Below are 16,824 nucleotides of genomic sequence, written 5' to 3' on the forward strand. Positions count from 1 at the left end.
ACCATTATTTCTTTTATTGTGAATTTCACTGTGTTGTACAGTTGCTTCTTTGTATGCAGCCGCCCTGGATGCTGCCGGTGTCCTGTCACTCCCTCGCACTGGTCGGTGCCCTTCGACCTCTGTCGCCGTTGCTGTTATGTTCAGATGAAATGCACAACACATGAGGTGGAACCTGCAGATTCCGCAGCTCGAGGCTCGTAAAGACGTGAAGATGTGATGCTCTTTGACGGGGGCGGGAGGACGGAGCTGCACCGCCGCCCCGCGGCGTTTCCCGGGAACCGCAGACGCCCTCTCTCGGTGCGCACGCTCGCAATCGGCAGAGCGGTCTGCGCGCCCGAGGAGGCGGGATGCGTCGCGGAAAAAATAGCCACGGTCACGTCTCTGTGAGCGAGACCGGCCTCTGCAGGTGTTGAGAGCTGTCGTCGGCCCCATCTTCCCGCTGCGGCGGCGGAACAGTGTGCAGGCTTCAGTAACCGGACCAGTAGCGGCCCCGGACCCGCCCCCGTCCCTCAGCTCGGACACGATGACGGCCAACAGCAGGTACAGGAGCCGTGCGCCCCGGTCAGGTAAGACCCCGCAGGTAGCTGACGGCCTGCCGCGCGTCACGGCCGCTCGATCAGCTCGCGAGTCTCCGGAAATCCACATTGTGTTCTCTCCTCTTCTTCTTTCCTTCCGGATATTCTCCTCCTGGAAACGGCTGGATGCGGCTGTCATCCGGCCCCCTCCCCCCACAAACGGGCCGACGTCTCCTGGAACTCGGCCTCAGACGATGGAGAGGTAAGATACACGCAGCAGACGAAGGCGTGTGTGTGTGTGTGTGTGTGTGTGTGTGTGGGTGGGTGGGTGAGATGGTGACTCTTACAGAAACAAAAGGCCCGTGCTGGCTCGCACACGCACCGAAGGTCCCCTGGCTTCGGTCAGTCGTGTCAGGCCTCCTCCCGAGGGGCCACGTCGGTACGTGAGGTACTCGACCTCATCCTCGTGCTCGCTCACCCTCGCCCGCCTCGGTTGGCGGCCGGTGTAACATCTGCACTCATCTGTAACCGGGCTTCTGGAGCTGAAACGATAACAGGGACCGGATCTGCTGCGGCTCCACGTGACTCATCGGCAGTATGAAAAAAAACCCAAGACGTTTTAAACTAAATTCAGTCCACAGCATTAATTCCACCGGCCTGTAACTAAGCTGTTCTCTGTAGAATATGATGGAGTTCAAGCCTCAGAGTAAACTGCGGCTGTGCAGCCAACCACCGTTCAGGCCCACGAAGCCTGATTTGTTTTAGATTGGCCCGAAGATTCCCAGAGTTTCCCGGGGAGGCCCGATTCTTCCAGGCCGGACTTTGGGGGAATGTGTGTGGTGTTCCCAGTCGGGTGAGTGGCGCAGCCGTAAAACCGCACGGGTGGAGCTGAAACCGGATGATACAGAAGTGATTAGAGCTGCAGCCAATCGGTGTTCTCACCGTTGATGACTCTGCTGATTGTTTGGACTAAACCATGTTAGACAACAGTGGAAAATGCCCCTTTACCATGTACTAAACCTCAGGGTCCTTTTTCAGTCCGGCTAACGGGATATTCAGAGGTGGAGAGTCTTTGGCATCTTCTGCCGAAAGAAATGACCCCAAAGGTTAAGAAATGATCGATCGAACGATCGATCGATAGATGTCTGTGAATTTCCTGTTCCTTAACTGATTGGTTTAGCTTCCAAATGTCCAATGGAGAACGGAGAGACAGATTTCTTCCAATCCTAAAGCTACTTTAGAATAAGAGCCTGTGTGTTAACGTAGAGAAGACGTGATGCACGTGATGGATTGACAAACGCTTAGGAGAAAACGCGTCACTGCGAACCCCTGCGGTTCCAGGAGCAGGTCGGAGGTGGACTCGGAAGGAGCCCTGGTTTTCATCTCTGGGGATTCAGAGGTGAAAAATCAGGGATGGTTGAACAGAAACCCTCGCGTCTCCCCACGGCCTCCGGTGTGAGCGTCTCAAAATTTTCCCAATTTCCCCCCCCCCCCCCCCCCGTCATCCTGCCTCACGGCCGTGTGTTTTCGCGTGTCCTGGGACGGCAGCGCTGAGCTTATCCAGCGGTCTGGAGCCGTGTGCGTGGGCGTGACACGCAGACGCTCCCACGGACAAAATGTCGACACGGAGGCACGAAGCGCCCCCCCGTCACCCCCCGAGCAGTCAAGCCAATGGTAGTAAAAGCTCGTGGTGTCCTCAAGTGGAGACGGCGGGTGAGCTTTCACGTGACCACCTGTGTCCGTCAAGGCTCCGTTTTGTCCCGTTCCCCATCTTTTTTTTTTAAACGTGATTCTGCAGTTTTCATCACATTGAACGGAAGAATCTTTTTAAAATGTCGCGCTCAATTCAGCTCAGTACCTCGAAGAGTAAAGCCTGCGAGTAACAGGCTTTATCCACCTTCCCGTCGCCTTTCGGCTCAACATGACAATAACTTCTAGTGGTTCAATGAATCAATGGACGCGTGGATTCCCGGACCGGCCTGCGGGGCACAGGGCAGGACGAAACCATCAGGGTCTTGTCCCTTACGAGCTGATGAGCGTCCTAACGGGCCAGAATGATCAGGGATGTTACAGCAGACAAGCGAAAATACTCAGAACCTTTGCGAGTGAGATTCAAGATGCTCTAAAATATTCCAAGGCCTTTTTGGAGGCAACTGGATTCTAGGATGCGGATAAAGCGTCCACGCCGTTCCTCCTCCTCCTCCTCCTCCCGTGCTCAGATGCACATACATGTCTCTGCGTGGTCGCGCTCATCACTCCCCCACCCCCCCCGCCTCGTCCTGCGCCCGCGGGCTGCCTGCCACACTGCATTAGCCTCTAACACACGGAGGGAATCATGGGAGTGTCCTACCGACACAGCTCCCGCACCGCAGGGGAGCGGACGGGACCCAGCAGGCCGCGGGTGGGGGGGGGGGCCTGGGAGACCGATCCACTTACTGCCACCGAGCCCCGTCACTGCAACTGGGTTCATATTTCTCTGTGTGTATGTGTGTGTGTGCGTGTGTGATTGCTTCCAGGAAAAAGAGTACGTGGGTTTTGCGACGCTGCCCAACCAGGTGCACAGGAAGTCCGTGAAAAAAGGTTTCGACTTCACGCTCATGGTGGCAGGTGAGAGACGCCGTCACCTCCACCGGGTTCTTGTTGAATCCGGGGAAGACAAGATAGAAAACAGACGCAAGGCAGTAGAAAAAGAGACGGGATGAAAAAAGGTGAAATAGAAGATTCAAATTAGATCCGATAGAATGTGAAGGATTAACCGGTAGAATAAAAATAACGGTGCCACTGCGGCGTGCGGCCTGTCCCACTTTGACTCCAGAGAGTGTCTCGAAGACGAGGAAGAACTGGTTGAGTTTGTCCATCGCAACGCTGGCGAAAGCCTGAACTCTGACACTGCGTTAGCTCCATCTGGGAGGATGTTCCAGCCCTGAGAAGGGATTTATTTCGTTTTGTTACGTCACCTGTAACCCAACAAAATGATGCACTTAGCTAATGACAGGCCCCTTACCTTAGTCTGGGAATGTAGCAAACTATGTAAGCAGACCTACCAACAGCACACTTTAACCCATTCGCTGCACTTGTGCTCTTGAATTTTTGTTTCGTTAAGGCCAAAGAAGACGAGTTTCTCTCTTGCTAGATCCCCGTGCGCTTCGCTTTGGCACAAAAGCGCTCACGCCCCTGCAGGATGTCCTCGTTTCCAGGCTGCTTTACCATCACACCTCCGCACCATCTCAGTTTCTTCGTTTTTTATTCATCTTTTTATATTTCATGTGTCCTGTGAAAATGTCTCTCTGATAAACTCTGAATGCTGATCTTCAGGAACAAGATGAGGCACAAAGGTTCCCCTCCAAAAAAAATTTAATTCCATCCATTAAATACATGAACATGGGAGAGAAACCACTCAGAGCACAGCTCCTGCTGAAGCAAACTGAAGACTGAAATATCTTCTCCTACGCACAACTATTGTGTTTTTAAACTGTTCAATCGGTCTGAGCGATCCAAGGGTTTCGTGTTCAGAACTGAGTCCTGAGTCCTGAATCCTGTTTAGCGCCGTGTGTTATTATCAAGTCTGGAAAGCGAGGAGCATCAGTGTGATATCTGGGTCGAATTCCATTTGTGGAAGCGTGTCTGGGTCTGGCTGCCCAGGCCGGGTTTCCGAGCGCCCTGGATGTGTCGGGGTGGTGGAGGGGTACGGAGGACCGACTTTTATCGGCAGAATCTGGGCGTTTGTCCATGACCTGTAGCTATCGCCACTATTTATTACTTTTATCCGTTTCATCTGTTCATGCGTATGTATTCCGATAATTCCAAGTGTTTATCCAGACATTTGAATATCTCAGCTGTTAACTATCAACCGTTTATTCCTTACTCTCGTTTTCATTACTTCTATCCCTTTGCAACCCTTTATTCAGCAGTTGCTCCGGCTGATGGACGGCGAACTGCTTTATTGTAAATTTACCGACTCAGGATCAGCATCACAACGCGTTTTAATCCCATTTGGCTGCGTATCCTATGCGGGTATATATATTTGAGTCAAATCACAGTTCCCGCCTTTTGTCCAGTTTGGTTGAGTTTAATTCCTTGGGCCTCCGCGCGACCCTCGGGGCAACTGCAGGACCGTCCCGCGGCGTACAAGTCCCCCTGGTTGGGGCTCACTGCTTTCAGAGCGGATTTCGGTACAGTAGCTTCAACATGAATCAACATGAGAGCCTAAGACAAAACAAAAAAAAGCTTCAAAACGGTAATGAAAACCACATGTGCCTCTGCGTTGGAAACCAGCATTCAGATCGTTTAATTGAAAATACTCAATTACAAGTAAAAGTTATTCAATCAATCTCTTCCTTTAGTGAAAGTACACAAGCTTAATCTGTTACGATACATCGTATTTTCTAAGTTTGTCACAGGTTTTTATCTAAAATCTTAATCTCAACGGCTACAGCTGCCAGATAAATGTAGTTCAGTGGAAAGTACAATATTTCCCCTTTGAAATGTGGAGCAGAAGACTAAAGCAGCAGAAAGTGGAAACCAACAAGTAAAGTAGAAGAACCTGAGAACTTTAAATGTCCTTCCTTACTCTTCACCACCGTCTGTATGTGTCCGCTACAGGTGAGTCCGGCCTGGGTAAATCCACCCTGGTGAACAGCCTGTTCCTCACTGACCTGCATAAAGACAGAAAACTGCTCAGTGCTGAGGGTGAGTCACCGGCCGACCAGACGTCTCCGTACCCGTGTTGGTGTCTCTCTGACCCCGGCTGAGACGGAGAGGACCCGCGTGTGGGAGACGGGCTTTGTCAAATGTCTCCGTCTCTCTGCCGTTTCAGAGCGTATCAGTCAGACGGTTGAGCTCAAGAAGCACACAGTGGACATCGAGGAGAAGGGCGTGAAGCTGAAACTGACTATTGTGGACACCCCAGGCTTCGGAGACGCCGTCAACAACACCGAGTGGTGAGTGTTTCCTTTGTCCCCTGAGATCCAGGTCGATGAAAGCGGCTTGGGAAGAGCGGATGGGAAATAATACGAGACGGAGGGAGCTTTGTCTGGCTCTGGGTTTGGGGACCTCGTTCCCCTACACGCCACGTATCTGACCCTGCCCGTTCAGCTCGGTCTCCCTCCGCTTGTTCACCTGGCGACTCTTCCCTGAGAGTGAAGGGAACTGCTGCCTTGCTGCTCAGCACCGGCCCGCCGTGCTCCAACGCTTTGACCACAGTGAACAGTATCAGTGGCTGTAACCTTTGCAGAGCAGGTCTGGCGTTGTTGTGCACGGTAGGTTCACCCGTACAGTCTCATGCCATCCAATACAACTATTCTGCCATAACATCCACTTTCCTGACACCTGCAGCGTTCAGTCATATGTTGGAGCAGACGGGGGATCTGTGGGTCTTGAAGAGTCTTACAAAGAATTTAGTTTCCCTCAACAAAAACTCTTGAATATTGTGCTTGCCTGACGCAAACAGTAACTTTTACTTTTGATTTTTATATATATACATAAATATATATATTTGTTTTTTCAATGGGGTTGTGGGCTGTCAGGAGACGTTACACTACCTCTATAAACTACAAGCGTGACGGTGCCTGCAGGAGGCTTTTCAGTCCCTTTTTGTGTTTTTGTGGTTTTCATCTTCGCCATCAGAGCTATGAAGCTCTGGAACTCAGAGGACCTAAGTGTCCATTTGAACGAAAACTTAAAAAATCAACTTCAATTCGTTCTTTTGTTTAAGTTGGTGAATCCATTCACCAATTCTCTGCTGCTTATCTGGGCCCAGGCCACGTTAATTGATTGATTATATGACTAGGAATTAGTATTATATACGTTATTATATACAATTCACTTAACTTAAAGCCAGAGAAAGCTCCCTCCGTCTCATGTTCTCTAATATCTGATCATCCAAAGCCGCTTTTATTGATCTCAGGGTTCACACGCACGTCTAGGGGCGGCTGTGGTTCAGGAGGTGGAGCCGGTCGTCTGGTCGGTGGTTCGATCCCCGGCTCCTCCAGTCGGCATGTTGGGAAAAAAAAAAAACCCCAAATTGCCTCCAATGGGTGAATGTGGCAGAAGCGTGAAGTGCTTTGAGTGGGCAATAAGACCAGAAAAGCGCTATTATAAGTGCAGTCCAATTACCATTTACAAATCCAGGCGTGTCTTTGTGCTCCAGCTGGAGGCCCGTCACAGACTACATCGATCAGCAGTTTGAACAGTACTTCAGAGACGAGAGCGGCCTCAACAGGAAAAACATCCAGGACAACAGAGTGCACTGCTGCCTCTATTTCATACCTCCGTTTGGACACGGGTAATATGCACACGTGGTATTTACTGTATGTACATGCATGTATTAAAATACTCAGTAGAGTTCATGTCCTCCTGCAGGCTTCGTCCGGTCGATGTGCAGTTCATGAAGGCCCTGCAGGACAAGGTGAATGTGGTTCCTCTCATCGCTAAGGCCGACTGCCTCACTCCCACTGAGATAAAGAGACTCAAAGAGCAGGTAAGACCGCAAATAATCTACAACCACCAATTTTCTTTTTTTCACAGTTGAGACAGCTTTATATGTGCATAATAAAAGCTGAATTTGGGTCCTGACCTTTTCTGTCTGTGCCGCACCTCTTTTCGCTGCTGGGAATTCAGTGTTTTAATTAAGATTTCTGCTGCGAATTAAACCCACAAAGACGAGTGCATTTGCGTGGATACAGTAGATGTCGTGCTAAAACTAGCAAGATGAGATGATGCTGTAAAAGAATTGATCTAGATGTTGTTTAAAAAAAATAAATAAATAACAGTTCACCATTGTGTGAAAGAGCATGTTTATTTTCTTTCTGAGAGTGAGATGAGAAGATAGATATCAATCACATGTCTGTGCGTCAAATTCAGAGCCGGGGTCCGGAGGCGGTTAGCCTAGCTTAGCATAAAGCCAGGAAGCAAGGGGAAACAGCTAGCATGGCTCCATCCGAAGTTCAAAAACACCAGCCAGCACCTCTGAAGCTCATAAATGAACATGTACAGTAACAGAAACGGGACAATGATAACGTTTGGGATTATAACGGGAGTTACTTTTTGGAGCTACTGCATTTCTTGACAAACCACAGTTTATCTCTCTGCCAGTACCTCTGCGCTCTGGAGACACAACATGTTAATTAGTGAGCTTTAGAGCAGTTAAAAGGCATTTCTCCCTGCTTCCAGTCCTTATGCTAAGCTAGACTAATCACTTCTCAGCTCAAGCTCCATGCTTAAAACTGCAATAATTGATTTTTTGGCCACTTTGGTGGCAGTGCGAAAAGCTTCAAACACAACACTGACATATTGTGACTAGCAAACGGTTGCTTATTTACACATCCAGCTGACATGAAAAAACACGAGCATTCATTAGTCAGGTTATCTGATGATGTCTGATGTTTACTCTGATTTTAGCTCTGGTTTTGGTCTCCACCAGCCCTCTGAGCGAAACCTCTGGCTCTTTTAGCTGCTAAATGCTCCGCTATGTTCACCAGCTGGTCTCCGACTGGGCCTGTCTGCTGTTTGCTGCTCAGCAGGTGGTGGACAGTATTGAACTTATCCTTTGAAATTATCATTTAAAAGTCTGTGAATTGAGTCGCGCATTTGTGTTGAAGCAAATACTGCAAATATTTGGATCATCTGAGCCGGTTTTGGTAAAATGCATGGCAGACTCGATGGGTAAGCAATTGAGTTAAGGAATATGGAAATATGATAACTTCAGGATTAGATTTGTGTCCATTTTCAGCTCATTTCATTGGTGAATGACTCAGACGTTTTCTCCTCCGAGATTTTATCTGGACTGAGTTTTAAAGCTTTTACATAGGACAGCGACTTCCTGCTCAATCTAGCACTCAGTGGGATGGTTTGTGTGTGTGTGTGTGTCTACTGCTGTCCATCACATCTCTTAAGTGTGTGTTTTGTCCTTCCAGCTGAGGGAAGAGATAGATAAATATGGGATAAAAATCTACCAGTTCCCTGACTGCGACTCTGATGAAGATGAGGAGTTCAAGCAGAAAGATAAAGAGCTGAAGGTGAGCTGGAGTCTGATCTGATGAGTCTAAAACATGGTCCATTATTTCCGAACGTTATGTGAAGGGCACTTGGTTTATTAGTACTGACAACAGCCGCTGGTGTTTTGCAGTGGTGGTGAGTAACTGCTGTAGGTAATTCTACGCTTAAATACAGTTTTGAGATCTTCGTACTTAAGTATTATAATTTTTTGCTACTTTATGCTTCTGCTGCTCTACACTTAAGAGGGAAATGCTGAGCATTTTACTCCACTGCCATATCTCTGGTTACTAGTTATGTTACAGATTAAGAGTTCAAACTTACAAACATGATGTACATCTTTGAATGGAGATACTGAGACGACAAGTCCAAGTGCCCCCATTCATTTCAATGTTTCGGGAAGTGTCTCCTTAAATGCTGCTTCAAACCCATTCTTCAATGCCATTATAAGAGAAGAGGCAGATGTAAATACTGACAGCTAAATCTGCGTGAGCCACGGTGGTTCTAAGGCGAAGGAGATTTCCGACGAAGGAGTGAAAAAATGCTAGAAACATGTTTTTGTTTTTCGGTTTTTTAAATTTCTGTGTTGGATGTATACGTTAGGAAGGAAGCATGGAAAAAATCCAACCCTGAGGCTGACAACATGAGACCGGTGTATGTTTTTCATTTTGGTTCCAGACCAGTCTGTTTCACGTGGTTTTATAGAGCTACAGAAACGTTAGCTTCTCCAGCAGGCTAACGCCACCTGGAGTTTATGTAACGTCAGCCAGGGTGTATTTTTAGCTCATTTGGCTGAGTGCTTTTTTCACAGCTAACACACAACAAGAAAGCGTATCCAGCTAGTTTTTTTTATTTGACAGTAAACATAAGGTCAACCCTACTGAAAGTCCATACGGGGACTCTGCTGTCTTCCCCCTGGCTCACGGACCTGAGGGTCCCCCAGATGGAGCCCTCCGGTTGAGCTGGCGTTGCCTCCGCATTCTGAAGCTATAGCGTGAGGGAAGGGTGACGGTGTCCACCTTTAGCGTAGATGTTATTAACCTGAAATCATGAGAGTGAGAAGCTGCGGTTTAGCAGGAGCAGGAAGAGGAGGAGGAGCAGGAAGAGGAGGAGGAGCAGGAAGAGGAGGAGGGGGAGGAGCAGGAAGGGGAGGAGGAGGAGCAGAAAGAGGAGGAGGAGGAGGAGCAGGAGGAGGAGGAGGAGGGGGAGGAACAGGAATAGGAGGAGGAGGAGGAGGAGCAGGAAGGGGAAGAGGAGGAGGAGGAGGAGGAGGAGGAGCAGGAAGAGGAGGAGGGGGAGGAGCAGGAAGGGGAGGAGGAGGAGCAGAAAGAGGAGGAGGAGGAGGAGGAGGAGGAGGAGGAGCAGGAGGAGGAGGAAGAGCAGGGAGAGGAAGAGGAGGAGCAGGAGCAGGAAGAGGGGGAGGAGCAGGAAGGGGAAGAGGAGGAGGAGGAGCAGGAGCAGGAAGAGGAAGAGGAGGAGCAGGAGCAGGAACAGGAAGAGGAGGAGGAGGAGCAGGAGCAGCCTGTCTGCATAGCAGAGCCCCCTCCCCTCCGCTCATCAGGCCACAGCTTGAAAACTGAAAATGGAAAATGTTTAATGGGCAAAGGGAGGAAAATAAAAAAAACAAGATTATCTTCTTGTTTCTTTTAATTTTCCTCTTTTCCCTTTATATCTTTTATTTTCTCTTTCAGATTTTCTCATACAGTATATGTTCTTGATTTCCTTTATCAATTACACATTTAAATTGAAGCTTTTAATTGCAGCCTTTGCTATTTACTATTATCTTTTGCAGCTTCCCTCTCAGGATTTTATATTTGACTTTTCATTTTCAAATATCTGTTTGTCTTTTCAACATCCAATCTCCTTTTTCCTTTTCCTTTCTCAGGTTTAATTGTCGCTGGATTTAATGCTGAAATTCACCAGTGTATTTGCAGTTTTCTTTGTCAGTCTTTCATTTTCCCTCTCAATCCCAGTGCTGGTTAAACACATATCACCTGTTCCGAGTACGTTTACTTTTCATTTTGCTGATACCGCGTCCTCTGGTGCCTCGTGGTGCAGGAGAGCTCCCCGTTCGCCGTGATCGGCAGCAACGCTGTGGTAGAAGCCCGGGGTCAGAGAGTGAGAGGGAGGCTCTACCCCTGGGGCATCGTGGAGGGTAAGGAGCTCTCGACCGGACCTTGAATCCGCCCGTCCCGGCGCGCCGTGGCGGTTCTGAGATTTCAGTTGCCATGACGACACGAATTCTCAGTAACGCGATGTAATGTGATCTTTCCCCCGCGCGCAGTGGAGAACCCGTCCCACTGCGACTTTGTGAAGCTGAGGACCATGCTGATAAGAACCCACATGCACGACCTGAAGGACATCACCAGTGACTGCCACTATGAAAGCTACAGAGCCCAGTGCATCCAGACCATGACCAGGTGTGTTCGCGAACAGGAGTGTGTGTTCGTATGCTGCGTGTCGTTCGGTCTTTGCGTTTCGCTCATAGTGGCCTCTCGTTGAGTACCTGACATCATCCAGCTGTCAGATACGTTGGGGGTCACTGTGACCTGGCATCAGTTCGATGAGAAATAGAGCAGGATAACTATTGGATTGAAGATACGCATCCTCCAGGACGAGTCTGTAAGTGTAGTCCGTCATCTGTCAACCCCAGATGAAACCTTTCAGACCCAGATTGAGGCGTAAAATACGGAGGCCGTCCTTTGTCGGGCAGTTGCTCTCGAGACGACTCGGTTTTGCTTCTGCTTGTTGTCAGTACAAATAAACCAACGTGGATTGATTTGCGCTCGGTCTCGGCGATTCGTTTATTGCACTGTCCTGAGAAGAGCTCTCGTCGGGCGACGTTAAGGGGAGGCGCCTGTGTGGGTGGACAATGGTTGAACTTTAGGTAACCCATCATGGTGAAATTTCATTTTCCCTAAGCTTTGTTACAAGGAGGGGCTCGTATATGAAATTTTGCATTTTCTGAAAGTCAAATAAACCCCCAAAAACTGGGCTTTGTGAAAATATGAATTTGGTAGTTTGTGCTTTGTAGTTACTATGTGTGGAATTTGAAAATTTCTGACTTACGCTCCTTCCAGTGTTGATATCAGAAAAGACACCGGGGACACTGACACGAATGACCTGAAATCAACACATCGACTGGCAATTTTTAACCAGTTTTCCACAACTTTCCATCGGAACAGCCTCAGATCCTCACCTCGTTGTCTCTGTTATAGATTACAGACCGAATTAAATTTCCCATTTATTTAAAATTGAAAAACGCGCTCTGCTCACAGTTTCACGTTTATAATGCAGCTGAGTTAGAGTGAAGAGTTTCTGCGAGTAGATCTTTCAGGTTGCAGTGAAACAAACGTCAAACCGGTGTCCTGCTGTCTGTTGTGTTACAGTAAGATGAATGCAGACAAGCGGGTGGAGAGCCCCATCCCGATCCTGCCGCTGGCCACGCCAAATGCGGAGACGGAGAAAATCATCAAAATGAAGGATGACGAGGTGAGTGAAAAAATGCGACCCCCTTTCATAAACCTCAGAACGCTGATGTGGATTGATGACCCGTACGGGTACGTGTGACTGAGTAAGCTGTCTCTCACCGCCCTCTCGTCCCCCTTTCTCTGTCTTGTCACTATCCCATCTGCCTCTGCAGCTGAAGAGGATGCAGCAGATGCTTCAGAAGATGCAGCAGCAGATGCACGAGCAGGACCTGTGACCCCCGACCTCTCATGTTAAATCCGTGACCTTTTTTTTTTTTTTTTTTAGACCTTTTATCCGGTAGACAAACCGAAAGACGGTCAGACACACAGCACAGGCCTAAAGCTTCACTAATGCCATCTCCTCAGGGGATGGGATGAAGAGACCTTTAGACGATTACAGTCAATATTTCACTCACTTTTCAAAACACCGGTCACAAAGGATCAGTATATGAATGACGGCATTCTGGGAGATGTATTTTAACTTAATTTAAATGTCCTGGAAGTATGAACCTTTCAGAGGCTTTGCTTTTCTTTTTTAATGCAGTCTGTAGCCAAGTGAGTCTAGTTAGGCCATAGAGAGTAGATTGCACTTCGTTGACCTTCAGATCACAGTAGATTTTTAAAGTACGTCTTGTACTTGAAGTACAACATGGGACTAATGCGCCCGACCCCCGTTCATTTAGTAGTTTATGCACTGATCGTGTGGCCCCCTACTGTACGTGTGGAGTCACACCCAGATTGAAAAGTGGCTGATAGTGTGTTGATGTTTTTTTTTGTTTTTTTTTTGGTATGCTGCGGCCGTGTCTTCCGGCTTATGGCACTTGAAAACAGTCGCCACTCATGTTCTACTGGCAGATACCACCACACCATTACATGAGTATACTTAGTGGTCAAGTTTCAGTCCAAATTCAGTGCAAGTTTCAACCAAATTTCCAGCGAATCTGCAAAAGAATTGATTAATGTCTGTTTCCGTCCACTCCCGCTGCGTGAATACGAGTTGACCGATAAACAGCCGGTGGAGCTGATTCTCCAGACGCTGCTGTTAAACCACCACAGAAGAAGAGGACACGGCGAGACGAGGTCGCTAAGAGAGCTGCAGTCAGAGCTCAGACGATGAAGAACCGCCTGGAGAACGTGACGGAGACCTGACGTTTCTGTTGGTTCCATGTGTTGATGTGAGGAAGGTTCCAGCCTCCTCGCGGCTCCTCACAGACCCGACGGTTTCCTGTCTTCACTGGAGGCAACGAGAGACGTTTAAGTCACATGATTCATGTACGTCAGCGTTTACTCACTAAGTCTGTTTCACTGCACTTTGTCACATTTTGCTGTGATCGATGCACCAACTTTTCCACCTCAGCAAAGCGTAAAAACTTTTTGTGATATTTTTAGGTTCTTTTTTTTTTTTAAACTTTATATTTCCCTTCTGTTTTTTCATGCAGATGCATACAGTGTATACAGATGTTGTACCACTCTTAATAATAATACTAACAATAATAACAGGTGTCATTGGCTTTGTACCTGTACCCTGCACAATCACAATAAAGTTGGAACTTATCTAATCTAATTTATATAGCACCTCTCAAAAACAAGTTACAAAGTGCTTGACAGAAAACATCAAACCAACAGACGAACGTTAAAATACTAATGATTAAGATGATTAAAAATGAAAGAACAAATGCAGTAGAAGCACCGAGCGAAAACTCGTTTCCGTGCCATATGCAGATTGTTAGTGGTCTGCTACCGTCGTTCAACTGGTAAATGGCACATGAAAAACGGCATGTCACTGGTGTTCTACTGCCACATGCTGTCGGTTGGGTCTGAAGAACTACAAGTGTGAAATGTAAAAAGAATCTCTGGGTGCTGAGCTAGACTTCTGCAGACCGCTCCGCATCACTGCCGCGGGACCGAGGCTCCGGGATGCATTAGCCGCTGCCGCTTATGTTAGCCGCTGCTAACATAACGCACCCGAATCTCCACCAGAACCGACCGTTCATTGTGAGTCTCACAATGTTGTAGGAGCACGATGCTAAATCGGCAGAGTACTCCTTAAACGCTGGCTATAATGTCATTTAAAATATATGAATATTTATTTAGTGTAGAAATGCTGTATGGGAAAGGAACTGACGTGATAAGCGGCGCATTAAGACGCCTGTACACGTCGCGATTTGGGGCTGTTCCAGATAAAAGTGTGTGGGAGAAACGTGATGAAATCTACGGCGGTCAATCAAAAAGGTTGATTTAGAGCTACGTCATCATGACAAGAGACGAGCTGCATCAAAAATATTGACATTGTTCGGAGTTGAGGAGCAAAATCCGACAAACCGACTGCTGACAGGACCCACAGCTACAAACCAACCACTCAGAGGCGACGTACGGCACTTGAACATGAGCGGGACATTATCAGCCTCTGGTTAATCTCGGCGCTGCAGCACAGAACCCGCCAGGGGGAGAACCAGAGAGCCGGATGAAGACATCCACAGTGGTGGTGTCCTGGGCTCTTGTCTCATTACGATCCACTGGTTGAATGAGCGGCTACAAAAAAAAGGGGGGGGGGGCAGGGCTGATGCATTATCTGAGCCCTGACACTCAAGATGGGTTCACTGAGTTATGTGGCTGAAGAGTTTTGAAAAACAACTCTAAAGGAAAGGGAGGATGCTACACCAGAACGTTGTGCTCGTAAAATATGTGCGTGACAACAAAGAAACGGAAGACTGGGAGATCACTGAACGGATGCTTGAATTCAAGGACTGTCACAAAAAGACAAGAAGTCAGTCGGTGAGATGCAGGGACGACTGAAAATGTGCATCAGTCGCCTTTACACACTCTACAGGTCATCTACAGAGAGAAAACGGGTCGCTCCTTGCATCGCCTCCGCGATCCCCGCTGGAGTGCAGGGACTGACGCCGTTAAACCCGTAGCAGGCCAGACCAGAGACTAGTGGTCTGAAGAACTACTTCGTGCCATTGTCCTTCCTCGCCGTCTGGCTGAAAGTTCTCCAGTGCATTGATCACAGGGATGTGATTCTCCGGTCGGTAAAAATCTCACTGGAACCAGAGGCAGATGATAGCAGAGGCCTAAAGGAAGAGATGCAGACGCTCAGCGATGGATGGGAGCCTCTCCTGTCTGTGGGCAGACTGGGTTTCCTGAATGCAATATGTAAGACAGAGCTGCCTTTTTGAAGCCCTTTTGGAGGAGCGTGCATTGTTTTGCGTACGTTTTGCGCACTGCCTGTGGCTGTTCCTGGCGGCGAGACAGCGTTCGGCAAGCTAAAAGTGATTTATTTTAAAAAGAAAAAAGTCTTTGAGGTCCACGTGTCCCCCCCTGGCTTTGCAGTCTCGCCGTGCTAGAACGCTGGACGTCAAAGACCTGATCGGTGACTCTGCCGGTAAGAAGGCTCGGCGCTGGGCTCCCGGCGAGTAAGCCTGAGCCTGAGCCGGTGATGACCGTTAAACGGCAGGGATATGGCTGACGGATCACTACACGCATGGCGCCCACAGGCTGAGAACAAGGCTGAGAACTGACTGGGAACAAGATGCATATCAACGTAATGTCTGGATCGCCATTAAAGCTGTGCCACACAATCAAGACCCCAAGTGGAGGAAACCTATTGATTTGACCACTTGGCCTTTCCTCTAGCGCCACCATCAGGCCTTTTCATTTCCATTTAGTTTTTCCGTTTTCCATTCCCACTTTTACAGCTGCATATTTCCTAGTTGGCATGTATTCCTAGTTCCAAAAATCTGCTGCTGACTTTATTCTCTCGTTTGTCATGTGGTTCTGTACGTGATAATGTTAATTTACTTTAACTGAAGAGGTTAATGTATATCTAAGTTGTATTTATTTTAAGTTATTCATTAACCTTAAGAGAATTTTCCCTTTCACGAATTTTCCCATTAAAATGACATTTAAACCGTAGAAGATGGCCTTTAGCAGGACGCTTCCAGAGGGTATCAGTAGTGTTGCACTTTCTCTTATAACTCGGCAGGTAAAAACTGATTTTTGGTGGGTTGTTACAATTCGAGCTACTTCTCGAACCAATAGTTGGGGGTGATTTTTCAGAGGTTTAAGCAGTAAGGGAGGAAGGATGTCGGTTACTGCGGCTTGGCTGCTTATCGACAAGATCAACAGCCAGTTGCAGCTGCAGCAACAGCGGCAGTGACAATTCAGGTCACAACTCAAGTCAAATCTGAAGAAACAGACACGGTGCACGTATTTTTTTATTTATATATTTATTTTTGATTCAGTGCGACTCACGCTTTCCGAGGCTGTCCCCATCTCCACTGTCCATCGGGGATAAATGTCCATTAGACCCGACTGCAATCACAGAACACTAGACGCTCCTCGTAACTGCAGAACTTGCCTGAGAATCACCATGTTCTTGAGTGATCCAGTGGTATCGGTCTGTACATCCATGGCTACACTGCAAACCTACTGCTCGCCGCGAATGTTGGCGTAGTTCGATGGCCAGAATGTAAACAAATAAAGGCTTAAAAAAGAAAAAAAAACGGGTCTCAGTTGGAGGCCCACGGTGTAACTCACTGAAGACACGGCGACATTATATTTCCTGCTTAAAAGTTGACATCTGATCATATAGGGGAAGACTTTGAACCTTTAATGGGACATTATCCACAAGACTTTGTGGAAAAAAATCATTTAATTACACTGATGTTTAAGCTCATATTCTGTGTATCTACATGGATCCAGGGTAGACAAAGAAAAACAACAAAACAACCCTCTCCTAAATGAAAATTTAACAGAAAATGGGCTAAGTCTGGCAACACCGGTCACCAGGGTCTTCACAAGTCAACCCTGAGGGGGACCATGGAAGTCCCCCCCTGTCAGACCAA

General features: G+C 47.9%; 1 protein-coding gene across 2 annotated transcripts; it reads left to right on the plus strand.

The window, feature by feature from the left end:
- The first annotated feature begins 260 nt into the window (after positions 1-260).
- sept5b (septin 5b) lies at positions 261-13,550 on the plus strand. 2 transcript variants are annotated; one of them, XM_040156709.1, is made up of 12 exons: positions 261-566; positions 767-777; positions 3,032-3,122; positions 5,118-5,204; positions 5,332-5,455; positions 6,664-6,798; positions 6,876-6,993; positions 8,429-8,530; positions 10,566-10,662; positions 10,792-10,927; positions 11,897-11,999; positions 12,151-13,550. In XM_040156709.1, the coding sequence occupies exons 1-12, from the start codon at positions 524-526 to the stop codon at positions 12,211-12,213; spliced, it is 1,110 nt and encodes a 369-aa protein (XP_040012643.1). In that variant the 5' UTR covers positions 261-523; the 3' UTR covers positions 12,214-13,550. The 2 variants fall into 2 exon arrangements, with proteins under 2 accessions (XP_040012643.1, XP_040012644.1); XM_040156710.1 differs by lacking the exons at positions 261-566; positions 3,032-3,122 and having other exon boundaries at positions 625-777.
- The last annotated feature ends 3,274 nt before the right edge of the window (positions 13,551-16,824 follow it).

Source organism: Xiphias gladius, chromosome 20 (assembly GCF_016859285.1).
Source record: "Xiphias gladius isolate SHS-SW01 ecotype Sanya breed wild chromosome 20, ASM1685928v1, whole genome shotgun sequence".
Taxonomy (NCBI): Eukaryota; Metazoa; Chordata; class Actinopteri; order Istiophoriformes; family Xiphiidae; genus Xiphias; species Xiphias gladius.

Coding starts and splice junctions, on each gene's coding strand:
- sept5b (XM_040156709.1), top strand. CDS start 524: ATGACGGCCAACAGCAGGTACAGGAGCCGTGCGCCCCGGTCAG. Junction 6,799..6,875: donor ATACCTCCGTTTGGACACGG/GTAATATGCACA, acceptor GTCCTCCTGCAG/GCTTCGTCCGGTCGATGTGC. Junction 10,663..10,791: donor CCCCTGGGGCATCGTGGAGG/GTAAGGAGCTCT, acceptor CCCCGCGCGCAG/TGGAGAACCCGTCCCACTGC.